This window comes from Cygnus olor, chromosome 6, assembly GCF_009769625.2.
Source record: "Cygnus olor isolate bCygOlo1 chromosome 6, bCygOlo1.pri.v2, whole genome shotgun sequence".
In the NCBI taxonomy this organism is placed as follows: domain Eukaryota; kingdom Metazoa; phylum Chordata; class Aves; order Anseriformes; family Anatidae; genus Cygnus; species Cygnus olor.
In genome coordinates this window covers 34,393,174-34,417,048 of record NC_049174.1, presented here as the reverse complement: position 1 = coordinate 34,417,048, position 23,875 = coordinate 34,393,174, and the positions used below count along the sequence as shown (strand labels likewise).

At 35.9% G+C, this 23,875-nt stretch overlaps 1 protein-coding gene across 5 annotated transcripts in view; it reads right to left on the bottom strand.

Annotated features, from left to right (window-relative positions):
• Nucleotides 1-1,867: 1,867 nt before the first annotated feature.
• The window catches only part of SPOPL (speckle type BTB/POZ protein like), a 34,030-nt gene continuing 12,022 nt past the window's right edge, over nucleotides 1,868-23,875 (bottom strand). For 3 of the 5 annotated variants that reach the window (XM_040561222.1, XM_040561220.1, XM_040561221.1), the window contains exons 2-11: nucleotides 19,853-19,986; nucleotides 19,571-19,692; nucleotides 19,152-19,303; nucleotides 15,826-15,953; nucleotides 12,289-12,466; nucleotides 12,139-12,194; nucleotides 10,740-10,862; nucleotides 8,293-8,435; nucleotides 8,155-8,208; nucleotides 1,868-6,099 (exon numbers count right to left, since the gene is read on the bottom strand). In XM_040561222.1, the coding sequence (XP_040417156.1) occupies nucleotides 5,955-6,099; nucleotides 8,155-8,208; nucleotides 8,293-8,435; nucleotides 10,740-10,862; nucleotides 12,139-12,194; nucleotides 12,289-12,466; nucleotides 15,826-15,953; nucleotides 19,152-19,303; nucleotides 19,571-19,692; nucleotides 19,853-19,930 (1,179 nt within the window). In that variant the 5' untranslated portion in view covers nucleotides 19,931-19,986 and the 3' untranslated portion in view covers nucleotides 1,868-5,954. Of the gene's footprint in view, nucleotides 6,100-8,154; nucleotides 8,436-10,739; nucleotides 10,863-12,138; nucleotides 12,195-12,288; nucleotides 12,467-15,825; nucleotides 15,954-19,151; nucleotides 19,304-19,570; nucleotides 19,693-19,852; nucleotides 19,987-21,392; nucleotides 21,529-23,117; nucleotides 23,230-23,875 lie in introns of those variants that run through there. The other 2 variants (XM_040561219.1, XM_040561218.1) reach the window with 2 other exon arrangements.

The following is a 23,875-nucleotide window of genomic DNA, read 5'->3' as shown; positions in this document are numbered from 1 at the left end:
TACATGTAATACAAGTAGTTTTACCATTAAAATAGTTTACTTAATAAATGTGGAAAGTAAAGTTTGTACTGGAACGTGCAAAGCTCTTGCTTAAATAGTAACAGAATTCATCCAAAACATGGAAAAAACGCTGATATTAAGGGTTATATTCTTCCATATAGAATATAATAAAGCATTCATTAAGTTTAGCTAAGTCAAACAGGCAAGATCCTAGAATAAATCTGAATTTCTTACAGTAAAATTAAGATGCTATTGAATAATCACGACAATTTACAAATAAAGTTTGGAGAAGTGGCAGACACTTTAATTGCCATTTCTCACCTGTGACTGCTTAGGCTGCACTTTGAAATACTTTAATGTCAGTAACAGGGACTGCTTAAGCTGGCACTACTCAGGACAAACTGTGCCTTCAGCATATGGCAGAGCTGGCAATTTTGTATAGTGAGATGCTTTTTATTTTAATAGCACATCTTATCAATTCCCATCAACATTCATTATTTGAGCTTTTCTGTTTTAAAAAAAGATGACACACGAGACTTCAAATGAGAATTCTAAGAAAGCTGCTAAAGAAAAGCTTACTAATATTTAAGTTAAATCAAGATTCATATAGATTGGCAGTGCGAAGTACTCTTGTACCCAGTTTCCATACAAAGGACTATTAGAATTCAGTTTAGAAGTCAAATGGGTGCTTTTTAAAAAAATGACTGAATAATGAACTAAACTTTAAGGATAAAAATACAGCCTTCTTTAAAAAGCCTTTTAAGCTTTCTCAAAAAAAACGCTTCAACATCCTTTACCTAAACGTAGGAGCTCATTTATAAACTGGAACTTGCACAGTTAAATTTGATTACGATTCACTGTGCTAACCAGTCAAGTTTACTACGGATGTTACTGAGACTGCTTGTAACAGTATAAGTTATCCCACTGTTTTGCTGTAAGCCCCAAGAGGAACTTTAAGCTGAATCATTGTGGAGCCACCACTAAGGGACGTTAATTTCAGGCAGATGTGGAGAATTTTACATGTACCTATAGACACAGGTGGCATTCTATGCTGAGACACCCAAAACATCCCTGTAGTTATACTTTTTACCCCAGGAATTTTAGAAATAAATAATGCAGCAATATATAGCTTTATAACAGTATGTTGTCAACTGTGCTAATTCATATAGTAGCCTAGGTAACATAATTCAGGTAACTGTGTTCAAACGGCCTGTTACTGTATAAAAAGTAACTTACCTTCACATTACCTGCTCCCTGAGCTCAGTGTCCAAATTCAAATCCGTACAGCAGCATACAAACCGTTCCACATATTTTTGCAAAAATCTATAAACAGACGAAAACCCATGACCTATCCCTAAGGATTATTTTTACACACTACTCTTCCCATAGAAATGGGAGTGGCCTTCCGTTGCATGTGGTCATTATGAACCTATACTCACTGGCAGGAAAAAGGGACTGTTTGCCATGGTAGGTGATTTTAAAAAAGCCAAAGCCAGCCTCTTAGAAACCATGATACTCATTTTCATCTCCACAGCCTTCATTATCAAGGGAGCAACTCTCCTTCCCTCTGAGCACCAGTTCTGACAGAGTCTGTGCAAAGGCAGTTGTTTCTCAGGAAAGCAACCCATAAGCTATTCAGAGCTCTGTTATTTTAATTATTTTACAGTATCAAAATTGAGAAATAGTTAGTAGAGATCAGAGCAAGACTGCAATACGAACCTACCCAAAAAATATTTCCAGAAGGACAGCAGTATATTTTACACCAAACTGTTTTCCAGTGCTGGTAAAATATCTTTCTCAAAGCACAGAAAGAACAGGAGACACTATGATCATATACAAGAGAAAAAATACAAGTCACACAGACACGTTCTGTATAAGTAACAACTTTATTGTAACTTGATGTGCTGAAACGCAAAAATATTTTCAGCAACAAGGTACAAAAAGTATTTCACCATTAACATCAGCTGATAAAAAAGGCTGGATGGTTTGATACAACTGTTTACATATCTGAATTCTTAGTCATTTCCACCCCAAAACAGGTCTAAGTCATTTCACTGGCTTAATTTCTAAAATAGGACTCATGTATCTCAAGCCTTCAAAAACCAGGTTACAAATACAGCGAAGTTCCTTGCAAAACACTTGAAATAGTGAATTCCCTTTACAAACAGTCCATTTACTGTAAGCAGAAGCCAAGTTATGAGACTAAGTCAGTGTCTTGCTAGCTAATGAGCTAAGCTCTGTACTAAATATGCTATCAACACCAGATAAAGAACATTCCATTTGTCAAATACAAAAAAATCAATTAAGATAAGGAATTTTAACCAACTGCAAAAGTCAACGTAATTCAACAATTTCAGGCAGCAATACCTCACATTTGCAATTCACTGTCTTATGAAACACAGTTTCAAGTACTGCACATTATTTTAATCTCCCAAGGGAGAAACCTTACCATGAGGATTTAAAAGGAACATCATCTCCATGTAGGTCTTCTACTGACCTGTGCAAAGGTGAATTTTATGCTAAACACTCAATGTTTAGAAAAACATCAAAACTAGAGTAACTTGTAAAACTAACTCTGTATCCATGATTATCACATTTTGACATACACTCAGCTTGTAACAGCAAATATGTTCACATTTTCACAAAATATACCATTACTCAACTTGTATCTGTAATTCCACATTTTTGCAGTTTCCACAGTGAAACTAAGTGTAGTTTCTCAGGAAAACTTAATTGTGGAAGCAAGAGTCAACATGCAACAGAGTTCAAAGGTATAATCTGTAACTTTTACTCAACCACCTGTCAAATATTCTCCTTCACCTTTAAAAATACCTTTTTAAAAGATCTTGTATCCTGTTAAATCTTCCCTTCATTGCAACAGTTTCCTAAAAAAGGCACAATGTGTTTATACTTCTGCATGCAGTAAATGGACTAGAAAATAAGGATTGTTTATTGAAGCCTCTTCCACCCAAAGCATCTCCTTAGGAGAGGTCCAAATGGAAAAAAAATATATAATACATAATAGCATTTTAACAGCAAATTGAGTCCTTATTTTTAGAAAGTCATTCTTGACAAAAAACACCGCACAGTCATACACACGCACACGCACACACACACAGGACACATGCAGGGTTCTCCCCAGAAAAGTATGGAAGCGGTGGTTCACATATATCCAAGGGAGTAGTGTTGGCAAGCCAAAACATGGCACCTTCATACAACATATTCCTAATCTGTATACAAAACTAAGAAAAAACCCTAAAGACTTCAGCCTGAAAAAAACCTGTCCGTTGTAATAGATAGTTTTATATCTGCTGCACTTAGAACTGACAACTGAGGTTTTGACGGGCGAGCTCTTGAGATGTGGGGAATGAAAACAAGCTACTGAATCTGACGAACGCTGCAGTTATCAGCTGTCCTGCTCCAGTGAGAACACTGCATGTAGTTAGAGAACAGAAGGGGTGAATAGTTAGTGCGCTCACTTAAGAATACAGCAACTGTTTTACCTTTTCCTTAAGAGCTGATAAAACTTAATATACATAATAAATAAAACCAAATCTCAACAGATCAATCATGATTTTTGTGTTTTCTCCCTGTTAGTGTAATGTATGGTATACACTGCCTAACTTGAAAAGTGGACACTTCACAACGTAGATAACATCACAGCACAGTGTCTGACTTTTTGGTACAAAGTGTGCTATTAAGCTTCTGAAAAAAGTCTTCATAAAATCCTTAAGCGTTCCATTAGATTACTGTATGCTGTTACTTTAGAACAAGCTGAACTGGACAATCATTACAGTGTTAAATATTCAAGTCACTTGGTACGTTAGAGCTGCAAGTTTTACCAGTGATGGGTATGAGGATATTTAGTTCTAACACATTACACAGTGCAGCAAAAACATCACTTTTTGGAGGGAACAATTATCTTTACGTCTTATTGTGAAGAATGCTTATGAGACCTTAGATAAATATTTAAAAATTGATAAAAGGATAAATCTCTGTAAATATATAATTTGATGCCTTATGTACTATTAAAGTTTCTGATTTTACACTTTATCCATCATAAAGATTTAGTTAGAAGGTAAGAAAACGCATATTTAGAGGTTATTTTATTTAGAAATTGGCCCGGGCATTTTTTTCCAATTTGTCTTTGCTAACGGTTCGCTAGACACCGAAGTATAAAACTATATACTCTTTCCTCTAAAAATTTCATTTAGAGCAATTCAGATGAATCCTAATGAAATGAGGATGCAGATAGATTTTAAGATAGTAAACAATGTGAAATTCCTCCTCTCTCCTCCCTGCATAACTTTTTTTTTTTTTTAAACTACGCAAACTTAAACCTTTATCCAAACATGATTATAAATTAGGTGAGATCTCCTCCCATTCTCCATCACAAAACCAAAGTCTTCCCAAAGAAGAAATGCAACGCATTTTCACTATTACAGTAAACTTAATGTAATAACTCAGGAAACATTTAGAGCGTGCACTACTGCAGACTTTTCCTCCCAATTGTAAACAAAGCTATCAAACACTGAGGATGTTGGTATTAAAGCTAAGGTTCATATAATAAAGAACTGGCCCATGACAAGCAGTTTACAAATGTTTCATCCTTTTCACATTATGCAGAATTTCAATATCATCCACAATGCTAGCACAATAACTGAAATGCAAGACTGAGCAAGTCTCTGCTTGCAAACACCATCTGACATTTCAGGGAAATATTCCTCTTGATGTGTATGCAACCTCCCCAGGTGTTAACAGAAACTGTGCACACACATCGAGACAGGAAAAATCCCTCCTCCAGAATTTTATCTTTCACATGCCTTTTTCAAATAAGAGAAAATATTCTGTTACTTAAATACAAAAGCCTGCAATAGTCACCTTCAACCGAGTCTTAAAAAGACATGCCTTTCTCTTCTAACAAAACTAAATCCCATGTGGCTGTGGGCATTTGAAAATGTATCCAAAAAATTAAGCCACAATTACCTGTACCTCATTAATTCATCAAAAGCAAAATATATATGTACCACACAACATACAAAAGTTACACGTTAAAAGTGCATATAATCCATTTGGCCCATTTCTTCAATTTACATTTGGTCATTCTATGCATCCTTTACTTTGCTATGTAACCGTACATGTGGGATATATTTTTCCATACACAATACTATTCCGTTTTCACATTGAACTCCTTGCCTCTCATTCAGTTCTGCATTAAATGTAAACTAGTGATGGACCGTAAAGAAACACAAGTAAGAGGTTTATTCTGTGTTTCTTTTCACCGTTTGGACAGCTTTGACACACACACAATAAGCATTACAAACTGTAATGAAAATACATTTTTGGGCCAAACCATTGCATATTTGCCCCACAATGAAAAATAAATTATGTTCAAAGCAGTATATTGCCATAAATAGCCTGTAGGCATTCGCTGAAGGTAAACAGGCTCTCCCTATACTTAGCACTTGCCTAGGGTACATTACGCGCCTCTGGTTCAAGTGCTTTCAATGAGAGGCTAGTTAAAACCTTCCAGTTAGCACAGGACCAAACTATAATAATCTTTTTTCTTCTGAAAATAATGGAAGATCCCTTTCAAAAATTAATCTTCAGTTATCAACTTTACTGCATTATGGAGCTAGTGCAATCCTGCAGAGCCTAGTCAAAAAGACAAGGCACATTAAAAAATAATAATAATAAAAAAAATCAAGATACATTAAACTATATGGACTAGAGTCATTGAAGATAATTTAAGGCCTTTCAGTGAATTAGAGTAATCAGTCTAATTTAAAGCTGAGGATTAAACCATAAATTATCCATCTGAAAAGCAAACAATAGGCTTTTTCAGCTTCTGTTCTGTGTACAAGGATAACAAAAACTCTTGTTATGGTTTGTGAAAACACCTCTGGACATGGAGGAGTAGAGTCAATTCAATTTCTCTAAGTTCATGGAAGATTTCATGACTGTTTTAGCCGTTTGCGTGGAATGCCAAACTGTGGACACTGTGCAGATGCTAGTGCGCGAAAGGCCTCTGCTACTAAGTGAGGGTGGGAGTGGATCATGGACTTCCAGCCTGCTGTTTCCATTATGTCTGTTGCTTGGCTGAAAACAAAAGTATTAAGAATAGTCACACAATTTTACAAAGCAAATGCACAAACACACAGTGGAGAAGAGCAGGGAAGGCAGGATTACTGCAGAAGAGCAACTGAACGTGACAGACAACAAACTTTACAAATGCCAATAACAATGCCTTTGGGAAGGAGCACCAAATTTGGGTATGCTAACATCACCAGGTGTAGGACACGGGCTACTTATCCTGCCCTAGTCAATATCAGCCAGACCTCAGATAGAGAATTGTGCCCTATACAGAGCGTAAGATAATTACCTTGGAATTGCACATGAAAAAACAAAAATGATAAGAGGATAGCTAGGAAAAAATGAGGTTTAGCATACAGAAGAGAAAACCAGGGGAAGACATGATAATCTCATTACATAGAAGAAATGATCAATTTGTAAGACAGCGAAGGATGACACGACGCATCAGTTTAAACTGCAGCAAGAATGATATAGTTCATGTACTAGAGAAGTTATGAAGACAGATTAGCTGGCTGACCGCAGAACCCTTCACTGGGAGATCGCAGTCTGAGTACCAGCAGATGATACTTGGATATTCACTCCTGCCTCAGTACAACATTACAGGCTACATTCACAATGGCTTTCAGTAACCATTGCCAATTTTTAACTGATACAACAGTAACCATAGGTGTCAGCCAGTATCACATTGATATCCAGGAAATAAGAAAACGATGTATATATAGTACTTCTAAAAGGTAAATGCAATATTTTGAAATAATATAAAACCATAAAATTTTACTCTGTACATGAAGAATACTACACTGATTGAGAGGCATGACACATTGACCACAGATAAATTTGTAATTTGGAACCAACAGCTTGTGCCTTGATCCCAGATTTCCATTGCCCTGCATTTTCATAAGCACCTCCATATTATGCCTGACAGTGTTCCTGAAATAAAGTTAGCATTTGACCTCTACACTATACAATCTCTCAAAAAAGCTTTCGCAGATTGTAATGCAAGCCTTTAATCTTCTGCTGCAAGTCAGTAAAGGTAAGTGCCTTGAGCAACAATAGCAAAGTCTGGACTCCCTAGTGCTCAGGGTCAGTTAAGCCAGGCCCTCTAAAATTACTTCAGCTAAAGCATCCACAATAAGTCAGGGAAATAAAGATGACCAGCATCTTTACTAGCAATTACCCAAGACAGAAGCAAACTAGTAAACTCCATGTCACACAAAGAGGAACACATCAACTAATCTACAGTGGTTATGTAGTTGATTTACATTTATTAGTTTTGGCTTTTTTTTTTTTAATGATTTTCCTTCTACCATTCACTTCTTTCTTATCATGCTCATTCATGACACCTGTGAAGAGCTCAAGTTCTTCAGGAAAAACACTAGATTTAAAGTAACTGGTATAGCACAAGCCTTTAACTGTTCTGGAGATTCTGATGGCAATAACTAAATCCCCTGCTGCTGTTTTACTATGTTTCAGCCCACCACTGGCCATTTTGAAGCTATCTTCTATTCCATGATTCATTTGAGCTGGTCTAAGCATATAGTGCAACCAGTGGTACAGTCTGAGCCACATAATCCCAACTTATTTCTTGGGCAGGCATGAGCACTTACGGACTCAGCCAGATCAGAGGGACCTGGCTGACCAGTTGTGTGGCCTCAGGAGTATTAGTGCTGAAATGCGGGAAGGTGCACAAACATGTTGCTGAAGGCAAAAAAAAAAGTGACTATCCCTCTGGCTTCTACAATGCTGCAGGCTCAGATTGATCTAAGCCTTGAAATCACACCCAGGTTGCCACTTGAAGGCTGCTGCCACTTTCCTCGCAAAGCCAACACATCCGTAGGAGAGGAATCAAAACTAACTGTTGTTGTGACCTCACGCTGGAGGGCAGTTAACTCCTCTTATCATCTGAAGTGGAAGTCACAATCCTAACTGTGGTAAAACCTGCTGAATCCTACTTTACCTACAGTGCATGACTGGCCTCAGTAGCGTGGAAATGAAGTAAGAGTCCTTAGATCCATAGTCTAGCAGAGTTTGTACAGAAGATCAGGAAGAAGGGAAACTTACTTGCTATTCCAGTTTTTCCCATCTTTACACCCAAGTTGTCTAAGAACACTGCACCTAGAAGAGAGAACTGTGCTAATATTGAGACGGTACACAAAACATAAGTACAAATATATTTGGAGTCTCATAAATATTACTTGCCTGTTAATAAAGTCTATTGCTTGTGCTTTTAACTGTTCAGCGCTGTGCAAATCTGCGAGGATAAGAATGTCAGCAACATTTTCTACCGAGAGGTTACTACAGAGTGCTTCCTCACACATGACCTTCAGCCGTTCCAGTGCATACTGATAAAAGAAAAAACTACACTAATCATTCTTCAAACTTATTCTTTCTACCGTTATTTCTACAGACAGTTTAATACAGGTCCAGCCACCATGAATACGTTTACTGCCTCTCAGGCTTAAAATCACACTGCTTCCAAACAGGTAATTCAGAATTCAATATGATGCAATTAAGAGTCCTCAAATGATAAGACATTAGATTAGACACAAACTGATCAAATGCTTTACTGGAAGAACTTTTATCAAAAAAAAAGTCACTTAGAAGTGTGTTTTCCTTCAGTTTGGTATGGGAGGAAGAGCAAGGAAGATATGAAGGCACTTTATCAAAATCATCATCAGATAGGTTTAAATCTCAAAGCAGAGGGCAAGAAATTATACAATGGAAAGTTTCGTGAAGCTGATCAAAGCAAAAATATATTGAGCTGTTTCATGAAGCTGATCAAAGAAAAAATATATTGGGCTGCTTGAAACTGGCTTGTTCTGAGGTTTCCCACTCCCCCATCTCCAATTTGTTTTTTAAACTTCTCATACCTTTGACAAAGCCTACCAGAAAATCGATGCAAAATAATTATGTTCCCTTATTACATTCTGCTTGAATGAACTGTGCTTTGATTTTGAAGGATGTCATACATTGAATAGTTTTCATTCAGCTGTATACACTTCTACAGAAATCTTCCCCATTCCATTTAATTTAGCACTCAGTTTTCAAGTATGAAAGGAATTTTAGATGCTTAAGTTGCATATATATATATATGTGTGTGTGTGTATATATAAGTAGTCAAGTTGCCACTCATACATTTGTATTAGCAACTGTACCATGCAACAAAGAAATATCATTGAAGAAATGTCAAATTCTTGGACTAGCTTCTATGTTTCTAGACCTATGCATTTTTACATCCATTTTATCATTATACTACTCCTCAGGATACTTCTATTTAGAGTACGTAAATAACAATTATAACAAGTCTGTAACCTACTAGGTAACGTAACAGGGAATATGCAGAACACCCATTTTTAGATTATTCCACATTCAGAAAGAATAGAAAAGTTTATAACAAATTTTGGACTGTTATAAAAAGCTAAAGGGACCTTCCAGCTCACTATCTTTATGCCATGCTATTGCAGGCAATTATATAACTGCATCTTAAAACATTCTCTACATTTATCAATGTCTTCAATAAAAGCTGGCATTGATAAAAAACACCGTTTCACCTTCACACTTGGGTGTACTAGAACTTGACAAAACACAATGAGCATAAAAACACAGAGATGAGATGCTGGCAATGAGATCTGAAGTGAATACAACTGGTAAGTCACCAAAGCCAGGGCAGTGCCAGTTCAAGAGTTCTTGAAGAAAATTGAACATAAATTGCCAAAAACAACTTTATAATTGTTTCTTTAAATCTACTACTGGGCTGACTTACATTGTTCAATAAGGTTGATTATGAGAACAGGCAGCTTCACCACTAATGATGTAATTACACAACCAATTTAGAAATCACCTAGGTAGTTTAAGAAATTGCTACAATCTCAGCTGAGAGTGAACAAGTTTGGTATTGCGCACTGTGAAAGGAGCATTTTCTGAGTTCTAAGCTACCTAAAACTCCTCAGGGAAAGACAACCGCGTGTTGTCTGAGGATAGCTACCTAAAATCTCAACCCTAGCTGTAAAGCTGTGAAAAGAAAAAACAAGGTATAGGGCCAAGTTTAAAAAAAGTTAGAAAATTAAATAATATGAAAGTGAATAATCTCAATTTAATTGTTGTGCTGTTTTAAGTCCTCTCATCTCAAAAATCACAGTAGAAGTATTTCGCTGAGTGACAATTTAAAGAGTAGACAAGATCCCAATACAGAAGAGATGAAAGATTAGAACTATAGTTTGTATGAAAGACAAAAAGATGAAAGCTCTGAAGTAACAGTAACTTTAGAAAACAATTCAAACACTTGAATTTATTCAAACACTTGTATAAATCGTCTTAAAGAATATAAAGACCTAGGATAAATTTTATTCAAGACTGATTTTTCCAAATCATATTAATGGTTCCTGATTTTTTATTTATTTATTTTAATGGAGAGTAAATGCAATTAACATCTGAAACACTTCTGAACAGCAAAGATTTACTGAAAGGCTTCTAAGCCTTATACTGATTTTAAAAAGTCTACCCTTCCATCTTTCTGCATTTCTGATGAGATCTTTCTTATGGTATTTTTAAAAAATTGAGATGAATATCAAACAAAAAAAAATATATATTTTTAAGAGGAGCATTCCACAAACAAACATTAGTTTTGAGACCTTAGGGTTACTTACTTTGTCTGCAGCTGCCAACAAATTGTCAGCCATTTTTTCAAGGTTTGGTGCTTTTCCTGTGTAAATGAATCTCATCATTTCTTTAAAAACTTCAGGGTCTACATCATTTATTTCCACACGGTTCTGGTAAATGGTAAAGAAGAATCATCATCAAAAACCACTGGAATTCAACGACATCTTTAAAACAAAGATATTGAATATATTCTTGCACGCTATGTTTTCACTTCACATCCATCATACAAGATCCTTACAATTTTAAACTAACATTCTACAATATTAAGCAGAAAGTAAATAAACAGTAGCTCTTAGTCAAACAGAAATTAATTGGGAAAGCTTACAAAAAGAAGTAATTGCATTTTCCTTCTAGAAATGTCTGTGTGAACTCTATTGCCCAGGCTGTACCTGTGGCAGTTTCAGGAACATTTGCAAGTATTGTTGAGTTTCCAACCTGACAATGATATGCTTGGAATACTAGAAATCAGAGTAGCAGAAAGAACAAAGAGCCACTTTCAGCTTAAGTCTGGATTTCTTTAAGTCTAGAAAAAAAAATCTAGAAATCTTTAAATCAAGAAATCCTAAGCAAATGCTTCTAATATTCTAATTCTGCCTGAGAAAGTTTCCATCCTGGGGAACTGCAGGGAGGAAAAACATCACATTTGTGAAAACTTGGTAGTATTGCAGCACCAAAGTCATCTGATAGATTCATACACGCAAGTGCTACAGTTGCAGCCTGCAAGATGAAATATTCATTCATTATAATCCTTTAGCGAGTTGATCAGTTCTCCTTGCCTCTTCATGTATTCTGCCTATAACCAAGCCCTTTTAGATACTCGTTTTTCATGAAAGAGATGAACAACTCTTTGCTGTAGGAGATATCGAGAGCATAAGAGCAGAAGCAGCTCTCTGTGCTGATTAAATAACTATCTATCCAAAACACTCATGGAGGTCAAGTGCTTGCAGAAACTGTGAATGAAAAGCACTTCACTGCCTTAGGGCTTAATGTGACTTATAATTCACTTGTTGTTCCTTCACATCCCTAGTGACCACACAAAACTTCAAAGTTTTGCCATATTGTATTAATCAAGTCAATTGACTTATGTGGGGGTAGAAGCTAAAGAAAAAAATGTGGCAGACACTGACAGATCAATTACATTAGTAGCTAATATTAGAAAGCAAAACAAAACAGCCTAGAGCAGATGCATATAAGAACAAGTCCATCAGAATCTTTCTACACAGAGAAATTCCCCCAGAACTCATTAGAAAAGCGTTCAGGAGTAGTACCCCCCTCTGCTCACACACTACTCACCTTCCTCTGGTTGCAACACTTCAAGTTTTCTGCACGTTTTCCCTTTTTTACGATGTACAAATATTTATGTGCAAAGTCTTCAGTAAGGCTTACCTTTTTGCTTTCCTCCATTTCATGCTCAAACATTGCATTAAAAACTGGAGATCGTGCTATAGCAAGAGATGTAAATATTAAATATCATCAGTTTTTAAGCTTTTAGCAATTTTAATAGCAAAATAATAGCAATACAAAAGTAGAAAGTACCTGCAAGGATAGATTTATGAGCTTTGAATTCTTGTCCTCCTACATAAAAACTGCAATCTGTAAATCTTGTTGTTTCCCAGAGATTCCCTAAATCTTCTGCTAGTCGACATTCAGGTACCTTCAAAGTGTTTGTATTAGACTGTCCTGATATATTTACTGAGTCTTGGACCACGCTTACCTAACAGAAAATCACAGCAAGACAACTCTTTCATAACTGAATGCCAATAAGAATTAGGTTACAGCACCTATTGCTACAAGTTCAGCAATTCCAAAGCAAAGCAAAAAACAGTGGTGTTTTTGGCATTAGGCCAGAACCATTTTACAGCTTGCTTTTAAGTAACATAAAACAAGTACAGTTTTACTTAGACTAACATTGTGCATTTATCCAACCAAAACAAAATACCACATAATAAAATTAGCAACAGTAAGTCAAGGAGAGACATGACACCATAAGTAAACAATACTATTTCAGAGATAAATTAACTGTTCACTCTTCACACATTTAATATATACAAAATAAAATTCTAAACAGATCATTAAGATCACAAGAGAACAAAAATTTTGTAAAAACAATCCACAGAAATTCTAAACAGTATGATATCCCTAATCAGTGGGTTCATACCTAACTTTCAAACTGATAACACAATCTAAGTGCAAGTAATATAGCTCCTTCATTAGCCTGTTTTGCTTTGTCACAGACGATTGTTTTTCCAAACAAGATTAAAAGCCATTATTTTAGAAGTCAACAGAATATAAGATCTAGTAGGAAATAACTAAAATAATAAATGAATACTCACAGGTTGTAATGTTTGTACAGAACTGGTTACATTTAAAAACGTGCATCTCAAGTGAATACATTGCCATTACCCTTCAGGTTTAAATCTTTCACACAGTAAATTTACAGGACAGTAGCATTCTTACTTGCTTTTTTCAAAAAAAATTTACATAAGTCCTTTAATCAGTCTGCTGGGAAAATAGAAGAACTCAGCAGGTTTTTTTTTTCTGTTGTCTGAGAGCACACGCCTGAGAATAAAACCTTCCTAAATAAGAGAGCCACGCTACAGGATCTCAATCACTGCATCACCCAAATACAGAAAATTAGGATTATATATTAAGAAAATGCTTACACTTAAAATCAGTGCTATGTTTGATATCCAGAAGCACAGCATCTGGAATAAATCTGGCATAATGCAAAAATAGCACAACTAAGCTTCACAGAAAGTCAGAGCAGTGCAAACAAAATACCAGATCAGAAGAGGATGATGATCCAATTAAAACAGCAGTTTGAGGATTTGAGTCATTGACTAATTCCCTCTCTCATCCCATACCCCCTTGTGAGAAGAAATTCCCTTATATTCTTCCATCTTTTAAAAAGAAAAAGCATCCCAAAGTACTCAAAATCTTCACTTTCACAGTAAGACTATACATTTCCAGCTTTCAAAGCTCTGTAGGCCTATGGTGTACTCTACTTCAGTTTTCACAGCACAATTTCAGGAAGTACGCATACGCACAAATGGAGCTTCAGCCTAGCAACACTTGTCCTTTGTTTTAAAAGGAAAGAGTTTTGCTTCTCTAGAGACTTCACTTTAAGTTCCTGCTCCAAGTTTTCCACACAGGAACCTTTCCCTGTTAGCTACAGACACTGCCTAGAAAGATCGGCTACATCTTTGTATTTATTCAAGCTGGTCCCTGATGATCTAGTATTTCATATATCACACATCCAGACAGTATGCTTAGAATCAACGTGTTGTTTTGTTTTTAAATGAACCACTTTAGACTGAGCTGAAATCCAATCTCATTAAAGCCACAGAACTTTTGAAAACTCATCTTAAGCTAACAATCATAAAACGTGTCCTTTTGTCAAACACATGATCCTCACTCCAGATACTTCAGAGCTGTGTTTGTAAGATCACTCACAAGAACGAAGGTATTTATCCCCTAAACTGCAAAAATGATGAGGAGATGCTAAAATGATTAGTGAACAACTCATCTTAAAGGAAACCGGCAATCTAGGCAGGACATCCAAGTACTATACAAGGTCAGATTCACTTTACTTCTTAGGAAGCTATGGAAGATGCAGCTTTTGCACTGCATATATGGATTAGGATTAATGTTTCTTTTTACATTGCATGCCCTCCTGCATAAGGGTGTACAAGAACGTACAAATTATGACTTGAACAAGTTTAGTGGGTGAGATGACAGACAACATGGAAAATGTACCTCATTTCTGTGGTTTTGAATCTGTGGTAGTCCAACAGTAAATAAGGTGTGATACTTTAGATAACAAGTTAAGAAAGCAGTCTAAAACCTCTGCAGATATTTTATTATTTTTTTTATAGCTTGTTTTATAACAAATTATCTCTAAAATTATGTAGCGACCTAATTCCAAAAAACAAACCGTAAGAGCTGTTTATTTACAAACCATTTATAACAAGGAAAACTTAAAATGACAAAATACTCAAGAGTATCTTTGCAGAACCATAAAACACTTGTTACATCTGCTTTTATCACCCAAATAATTGTATTCATAACAAATTTATCATGCAGCTAATTTAACTTGTCTAAGTGAAAATAAGATGAGCTATATTTGCAATATCTATTCTCAGGGGCCACATTTCAATTATTCTTTCTACATAGCATAATGACATATAATTAAATTGTAATCTTGCCAAGACAATTTTACACATTTCCTGTAAATACACAGATCAAAGCAAACTTATTAGCAGTTAAAACATCCATCATCCTCCTAAGCCACTAATCACTTCATGGCAGCAGAGATAGCCAGCCAATGTATACTTAACACACAGTACTTATATTGCGACTTTCTCTAGCTTCCATTTTTAACATATAATAAGCATTTTACTGAATTTTAATATGACAACATAAGTTACCAACAAAAAACAATATTATAAAAGTGACCTATAATACACCGTGAACTTATACCATAGCTCTCAATATTAATTATCAGTACTAAGGAACATCCTTCTACAGGATACTTACATTTGTTCAAAAAAAATACAACAGTTACTATAAAAATAAAGTATTTAATTTACTTGAAAAAGCTATTAACTGGCTAAAGCAATGAATAATATTACAACAATATAGATTCTAACTATTAGCTATGTTCTTTTTCTTTTTAATAATGTGAACCAGCAGACATTTCCTTTTTGCTTAACCAGTGAAGAACAATCCTATAATTTCAAACACAACCTATTTGAAGTGACCCCAGTAAAATGACACTTTACACATCGCTTATCAGCCACCTTTTCATAAATAATTTTACAGCTGACTTTAATGTAATTCTGGCAAATTCTTTGGAGTTGCAAAATAAGCCTGAATTGATTGCCTGAATCTAAGTTTCAACACATGTATCAAAAAATGAAACAATACAATGTAGACAATGCAACTAAATGTATCTCTTACCATACTTATCATTTGCGGAACACAACATTTATATTAGTGTTAAAATGAACATAAACACATAAAAAAAGTTTTTTTTTCCTTTTTAAAACTTATCACTGAAAAGTTTATACCTACCTCACAAAATAACGTAAGCTTGTCATCTGGTAAAAGACCATTAGCTTCATCTAGCAAAAAATCTCTTCGGATAAATTTCTTAAAACCCCAGTCCTTGCCTTGTACAAACCGATACGCTCTTTGGCTTTCTGATAAAAGACAGTTATGTACAAATAAAGCAAGTTAATAATATTAAAAAAAACAGTAACACCTTAAAAGTCTATACAAAGGGTAAGCGTTAAGGCAAAAATGATTTAATTTAACACTTTGGGATCATGTCTGTCACATTTTTAGGAAACAACTGATTAAAGTCGTGTTTTCTTTTTTTTTTTGGGGGGGGGGGGTGCTATGATGTAAAATTTTGATAGATCTTAGAAGAGCATGATCTGGAATTCAAACCATAGCATCTCCTTCTCCTTGGGCATCATCCAACATAAGAGTTTTTAGTTAAAGTTTAAAAAAAGCCAATGCATCAAAACAAACTGTTCACGGGGAAGTGCAATTACAATGAGCTTGTCATCACAAATGCATTCTGACAACACTTCTGCATTTGTCATAACAATCTGTTTTGACTTCTTCATGAAATGGAAAATCCTGTTTCACAGGTTCATATTATTTTGGAATACAGCAAAAGCATTAAATAAGCAAAACAGAAATAAAAGCTTTCAACTATTTCTCTGGTCACGAAAACATGCATTGACATTTATTTTTTAGCCATATGCTGTGAGTTGTTTTTTTTAAATCTATCAGTTTGCTGTGACCACACCACCTTTTTTTTTTAATCCTGTTCTAATGTCCACAGTCCATAAAAGGGTCCCTAGGGTGATATTAGTGCGAATACATGCACTCAGTAAAGTTAGTTATTCTGTACTGCATGTCTGCCCTAAGCTGGTCACTTGTTCCACTAAATGAATTACAGGAAAGAACACAATACTTTTATTTGCAAGTAAAACATGGCAAGTTATATTTAGAAAGACTGTTGAAAAGGAAAAGAAAAAGAATATTTCTGAAATAACATCAAAGAATTTAAAAAAATAAATCATCCCCACTTCTCCATAAATAGAGGGATTTTTCTTTAATTCCAAAAAATGCTGGACAAGAATCATTTCATCTGTTTTATGAATAGATATTTAAACTTAAAAATTCTTCACAGAAGGCTAAAGTCTGAAGTTTGTTATGGAAGTAAAGTATTTTTCAAGACAGAATCAAGTTAAAAAAGCACTCCTACAAATTCCAAAATAAAGACATCAGGAAAGTCCAACTTCTCAACTCTATAGTTAACTTAGTAGCATCACTGAAATATACAGTATATTAGATGGTCAAGTTTGTGTTAAAAAACAAACATATCACGCCAATTGTTCTCACTTTCAACAGCTGGATAAATGAGATTCACAACAGTTCTTTCACCGAAAGTAGATGAAAATGTCTTACTGGCGGCTTGTATTAACAAAAAACAAGGAAGAACAACTCAGGAACTGACAAGCTTCATCACTTGAAGTGGCAGTCTGTGCATGAATTATCAATTACCAAAGGACATCTAAAGTTGAGCATCATCATATGGTATAAATAAAACCAGAGCCTTTCCAGGAGCAGATGGTAAATGGCTGGAAAGTCCAAGAAATAAGATTTCTGTTGGTAATTTCCCAAAATGAAATGATGCTTAATTCCTGCAGTGCAAATACAGGACAGCTACTATTGAAGAAACTTAAGACATCTATTCTTCGGGTTTTTTTCTAGCACCTTGTGATTTTTAGCATTTAAAGGACAACTTGACAAATAATCTTCAGATCCCTCCCACCCTACATTGTATGGCCCTCATTTAGGGCAGCATTTTGGAAGAGGATGAATACAAAGTTAAATATGTATATTTATTTCTCTTCCAAAGAATCCAACTATTATAATATTTTTGGATTTGCACTCAGCTTTGTGGATTTACTTTAGATATTACAAGTGGGTCCAGTCATATAAGGAGAAAGTGGCACAGAGTTGCTATCTTGAACCAAAATGTTAAGACCCAATTTGCAGAGAGAGAAAAGGTAAACTAGAGGATGAAGAAATTATAGAGCTATTCAAAAAACAAAGCAAACCCTCCAGAAGACTTTGAACATAAGTACTGGAGAACTTGCAACATAACAGATGCTGCAAGGTCTCTTTAAGCCCTGGAGGAGGAAAAGGAAAAAAAGAAGACTGATTTTTCACACGCAGGATTAGCAACAGCACAAACCTGCTTGCATTAAGCCAGCATTAGACTGTTGTGCTAAATCAGGTTCATAGGTCAGACTGGAGATGGTAGAGTTTAGCATTACCTTGTATTTTGGCAAGCAGGCTAAAAAGACACTTCTACTTTCAGCTACTAGTTAATGCCCCCACAGTATACACTTACATTCTGCTAGTTTCAGATAATGACATGATTATGCTTTGGGAAATAGGCATTTATATTAAACTATTTTCCCAGAGATACACAAATACCTGAAAGGTGACTAGGGATTTCATTTCAGGAGGGCTCAATAAGAAAAGTACGTTCAAATAACTTCATTCAATGGAAAAGAAGGGAAAAAAAACAGCGAATACTCAACCTTTTTCATATTCGTCTGAACGGTACCCTACAGAAGTCACTCTACCATACAGGTATATAATTTTTCTAAATGTGTATTAAAATATTTCATTTGAATCTTAGACTAAATCCTTCTAGCATGTTTCACTTCTTCAGAGACCTTTCAGTATTTAGTGTAAAAAAAGAGTCCAGCTCTCAAAAGCACACGTCATGAGAAATCCATCTTTCCCAAAAAGTGCTTCCAGTCAAAGCTGTGCTTTTAAGTTTGAAAAAAGAGCCAAACATTTTTTGTATCAAGAGGCAATTAAATCAAATAAATTACTTCAAAGTCTTCTAGCTCCTTGGGTACATGACTCATGTCTTTAAACTGATTACGGTGTAAATCAGACGAAGTCAGATGAAAACATCATAAAAGTGTGTGTAAAAACAAAAAACCACTATGTGTTTACCCTAATTAACTATGGAAATCAAACACTTTCACTGTAGTTAGAAACAAGCAAACAGCTCTACTGACAGGAAGCAAGAATGATCTGCTAGAAAAGTTAGGTGACAAGAATCTGAAGCGATGGCAGTTAGCAATTCATTGTAATTTATACTGCTCAGGAGAAATTAACATAGCTCAGTGATCAGAAATGTGTGAAAAGATTTTAAATTAACTTTCTAAAAGGATATTTAAAAAGATATTTTCAAGTTTCTCTCAGTGTTAAACTCTGTTTAATTGAAAAAAATACAAAGCTAACTTTCTTTGGAAAGTTCTTATAGATCTGCAGGCACTACATTAAGATTCCCTTACCCATTGCTTTAGTTTCTTCTCTTTTAGCATTCAGCAGGGAAAATTTGAATTTTGCTCTGACTTCACTTTTTGGACAACTGACTAAAAGCAAATATAATGACAGGTAGTCTTTGCTTTCATCATCTAATCCCTTTGGATTCACTCTCAGGCACCTGAAAGAAATGCAGAAAATTTACATTTTTAAAGTCATAAACAGAATAAATTCAGATCTGTATTAATTTTTTAAGATACTACACGAGCTACTAATACAAGTGTTTCCCTCATGATTATTGAAACTATGAAACCAGCAGCAATCTGTACCTATAATGAAACTTCAAGAAATGTCTAAATTTTATTATTTATTCACAATTTGATTTTGCAGCTTCTGCTAGTGGGATAAAAAATAGGAAAAAAAGCAGTTGCCACAATAAAGACCTTACCACTTCATTTTGTCATTTGGCCCTGATGAAAAGGTAGAACTCTTTAGAACTTCACCCATTTCTTCTCGGCAGAAACTGAAGTTATTAATGGTCCACATGTAGGAAAATTTTACTACTTTAACCTGAACAAAAGATGTAGAAAAAATTCACTAAAATTTAGTTTGTATATCACGCATTAATTATGAGAATTAGATTATCAGCACAACTCAGTATTTTTAGGAATTGTTTTTAAATGGTTGTTATGACTAGAAAATAAAGCCATTGGAATTCATGCAATTTCACCTGTGTGTAACACCAGCTTTCAGCCACAGGTCCACTGGACATCTCCCCAGGAGGAGGTGGGGTGGGAACCCTTGACATTGCCACTTATTGCAGGTTATAGTATCAAAATAACAATCCAGACTTCAGTAATTCTCCTAAAAAAAAAAAAGAGGAAGCAATTCATGTATTTTTCTTTGGACACCCTCTGTAAGCGTGGAAAAATCAATGTTTTGATATCCATATGACTGTGTTTACTAAATGATGCAATGAAAATAAAACCTGAAAAGAAGTTAAAATTGTTTTGCTATTTAGACAAGCTAGGTGTCAAATATTCGTTGATGACCACTTGTACTACAAATCTGCAAGTTCAATCTTTGTGCAATACTTTATAAAAGCAAGCATCTATGCAGTGTACAATGCCACTAATGATGTTATTTCAACATCACCTTTTAAAATTATTACACCTTGATCATTCCAGTCATGTTATAACTTTCCTTGGGATCTTTTCCTTCGATTTGGAGGCTACCTAGGGCCTTGTGAGTGCTCAGTTATCAGTAGCTCTGCATTAGCTTTCCATAGACATGGCTCTGGAAGAGCACCTAGCCTTCTGGGAGTAGAATAGGTTCAAGTAATCCTAGGATTTTTCAAGGGAAGGTGAGAAAATAAACTTACTTTTAAAGTATTTTCTTCACATCTTTTATGGTTGCCTTGTATCTTTAATGCCAATAGATTTTATTGAAAATAATCACAATAATAATCACAACCACTAGCTGGCTGCCTGCTGAAGCACAGAGCTGAAACAGTTGAAGTCAACTTGCCAAATCTGAAGAACTTTCCAGTAACAAGTAAAGCAATCTTGTTACAGGTTACCACCAAGCACTGCAATTTCTCCTTCCCATCAGAAATTGAGTCACATGCCCAGATTCATCACATCTAACTAGACATGTAATTAGTCCGTCTACTTGCACAAGCCTTTTAAATAATTAATAAAAGAATACAGACATGTTAGAGTAGCTCTGGGTTACTGGTGACCCTCTTTTAGCTAGGCTTTGCTGTCATCTTCAGACAGATATCTGCCAGACACGTTGTTTCTCACTTAAGCAGCCCCATGAAGTTGCTAAAAAGAAGTGAAGCAAACCCTGGCCAAGCTGGATGAAAGTCACAATTAAACATTTTCTCTCAGTACAGAGTTTTTTTTAATTGTATCCTGCTATCATTAAAGAAGATCAGAAGACTACAACCTTCCTGGAACACTAGCTTCATCTTTTTACTTGCAAAAAAATGTATTATTTGCATTACTGGAAAGAGGTGGTTGCACATCACTGATCATGCTGGAACTTTCCAGAGATGGGCAATACACTTAGAAACAAGGTTTTATATAAATTTAGGTAAGAACACCCTGCAAGACCATACACAATTCAGTCACAATGAATGGAGAAGAATTCCCTTCCTATGGGGAGAAGAATTCTCTGTGAATCACAATGATCCTCACTGGATGCTTTCCTTCACGCCATTCTAGGACCTTTTCTCACTCACTTGCAATATTAATTAGCCCTCGTACATTAAAGCCTGCTGACATGGAAATCACTCTGGACGATGAACGTATAAAGCCTTGGGGAGAAAAACCATTCTCAGCTGTTGTCAGATGAGGAAAAAGATGCTATGCAGTCAGATGGAGCTCTCTGAAAAGAGATCAACTACAAGGCAAAAAATCATTGGATAAGACTCATGCAAGATGTGGATCACTGAGACATTCAAGTGTAATCAAAAATACAATTCAGCTGCCTCCTGTAAGAAATAATACTTTTCCTTCCAAATAAAACTTATGTTTACTTCTGGAAGTCTTTAGTATTTAATTAGTATTTTCTGTAGATGATAACTGGCGACAAACAGCCAATGTTAATTTCAGATAGTGGAACTCGCTTGCCCCATTTTATTTTTCTGTCATGTTCCTGAGCTCTTTCAGTACTTGAGACCAGCCAGCTCCTAGAAGTCCAGTAATTACAGAAGAGACAAGGTTGCCCAGAAGGGTTCACCAAACTGAAAAAGGCTTAAAGTAAGCTCTGTATAGCATCCCCTTCAGGAAGCACCCAGTGACCTGAGGCCAGCTACTGGTAGCTACCCGCTCCTGTCTCACAGCTAAACGAGCCCGACAAACGAGACAGTCTAAGCAAAGGTGGTTACTACCTGCCCCTCCATTATTTCCCCGTCTGTCTGTCTCTGTACCTGCTTCTACCTAGGGCATCTGTGCTTCAGAGACTCCTTCAACCAGCTGTGTGGCTTTTATTATTTACTACCATTTCTGGCAGCAGCCATGACCAAGCACGCTTTTCACATCCTTCAGAATGGCTTCAACTTTTTGTAGTTTCCAATTACCACATTAGGAGTGGACAACTGACTTTCCAGAGCTCCTGACATGTCTTTGAGGAACAGATTTGTATCTTACTGTATTTTTGGGCATGGATTCACTGAGCTGAGGGTTGCTGGCACCAAGCAGGCCTTGAGGGGACAGACTGAAAGCAGGCAGAAGGACGCACCTACATGCTCACCCCTTGTTCTGAGCTTTGCGCGGGGAAAAGAGTAAATACTACTTTGAAGAAAGTGTTTATGAATCATTCATTAGCCACTGTCATCAGCTTGCACAAAAAGGTCTTCAAGTACCAAACCGTCATCACAGCCTACCAGATGAAGCGGCCGGGAGCAGATGGAGCTGCAGCTGACAACCCCTGTCAGAGAAGGACGGGGTGGAATTAAACCAACGAAGTGCAGGAAGGAGGGCTTATTATCGACACGATGAAGCTACTTACTCACAGGGACAATTTTCAAGCTAGAACTAGCATTTACTCCTCTGCCTGCAATTGTGAACAAAGCATCGGAGGTGACAGGACATTATCACATCACATATCTGATAATTTTCAGGCAACGCCATGCCTGCCTGGACATGGCTCAACAAAGCAGCCCACACAAACACTTCCCTGTGAAGATGTCTGACCACTGGAGGGAACTTACACATCTACACTCACTTGGGAGCACTAAAAGAAGTTTTAGTGAACGAGGAAAAGTAATTTCCAGCTTTACAAAATGGAAATTAGAGATATTTTTGAAGTCCGTCAAGTAGCCTGATTTTTTTTTCCTTAGCGAAGTGATATACCCATACTGAACGTCATGCAATCATCGATGACTTACTCTGAGAATGCACTTTCATGGTCATACTTCAAAAGAGGGGAAAAGCCCAAAACTACGTTACTCAACCTGTACTTTCAGATCCTGAACATGACGGGCTTACCACTTCTCCTGGTCTCTTAAGGTATCGATGGTACCTGCTAACCGTTGTGCCCAACAGACTGGTCTCTCTAAAATCAGCATCTTCGCAGAGCTCAGTACTACTGGCAGAGCAGTAGTGGGAAGAGAAAAAAATGAGAAGCAAATCCTCAAAGCACATTTTATTTAATAGTTGAAGTAGCTTCCTGTTCAAAGAATTACTTGTATTAAGCTTCAAGCTATCTGATGTTAATTCCCTCTAATTACTCACACACAGAGTGTAAAGAAAATAGACTATCATCCATAAAATGTATACACACTGAATTTTATCAAAAGCTGTATAAGCTCTAACTTTTTTCCTGTTACTTTTAAAAAGAGATCTTCAAAAGTATTTTATACACCAATTTTATATAGAGTTTCAAACATTATCTTGTTTCCCTTCCCAGAAATTATTCCCATAAATTGAATATTTATCAAGATTATTCTAGAAAAAGTTACTTTTCAACCTCATAGCTATACAAAAACACATTGAGTCTTACACGCTGTGTTGGAATCAATGCGCTTGTATGCACAAAGAAAATACCACAGAGAGAAATCCTCTAATCCCTCAATAATAAACCTGCAAAACACTTCAAAACTTATTTCAAGAATTTCACTAAGCGATAACATCATATTTTGTGAGCTCTCACAGGTAAGAATGGAAGCTCAGTATAACTCCTATATCCTAGAATTTCTTTCATCAGAGCAGCTGTAGCTTAAGAGGTGCATACGAGCATGCGTGCA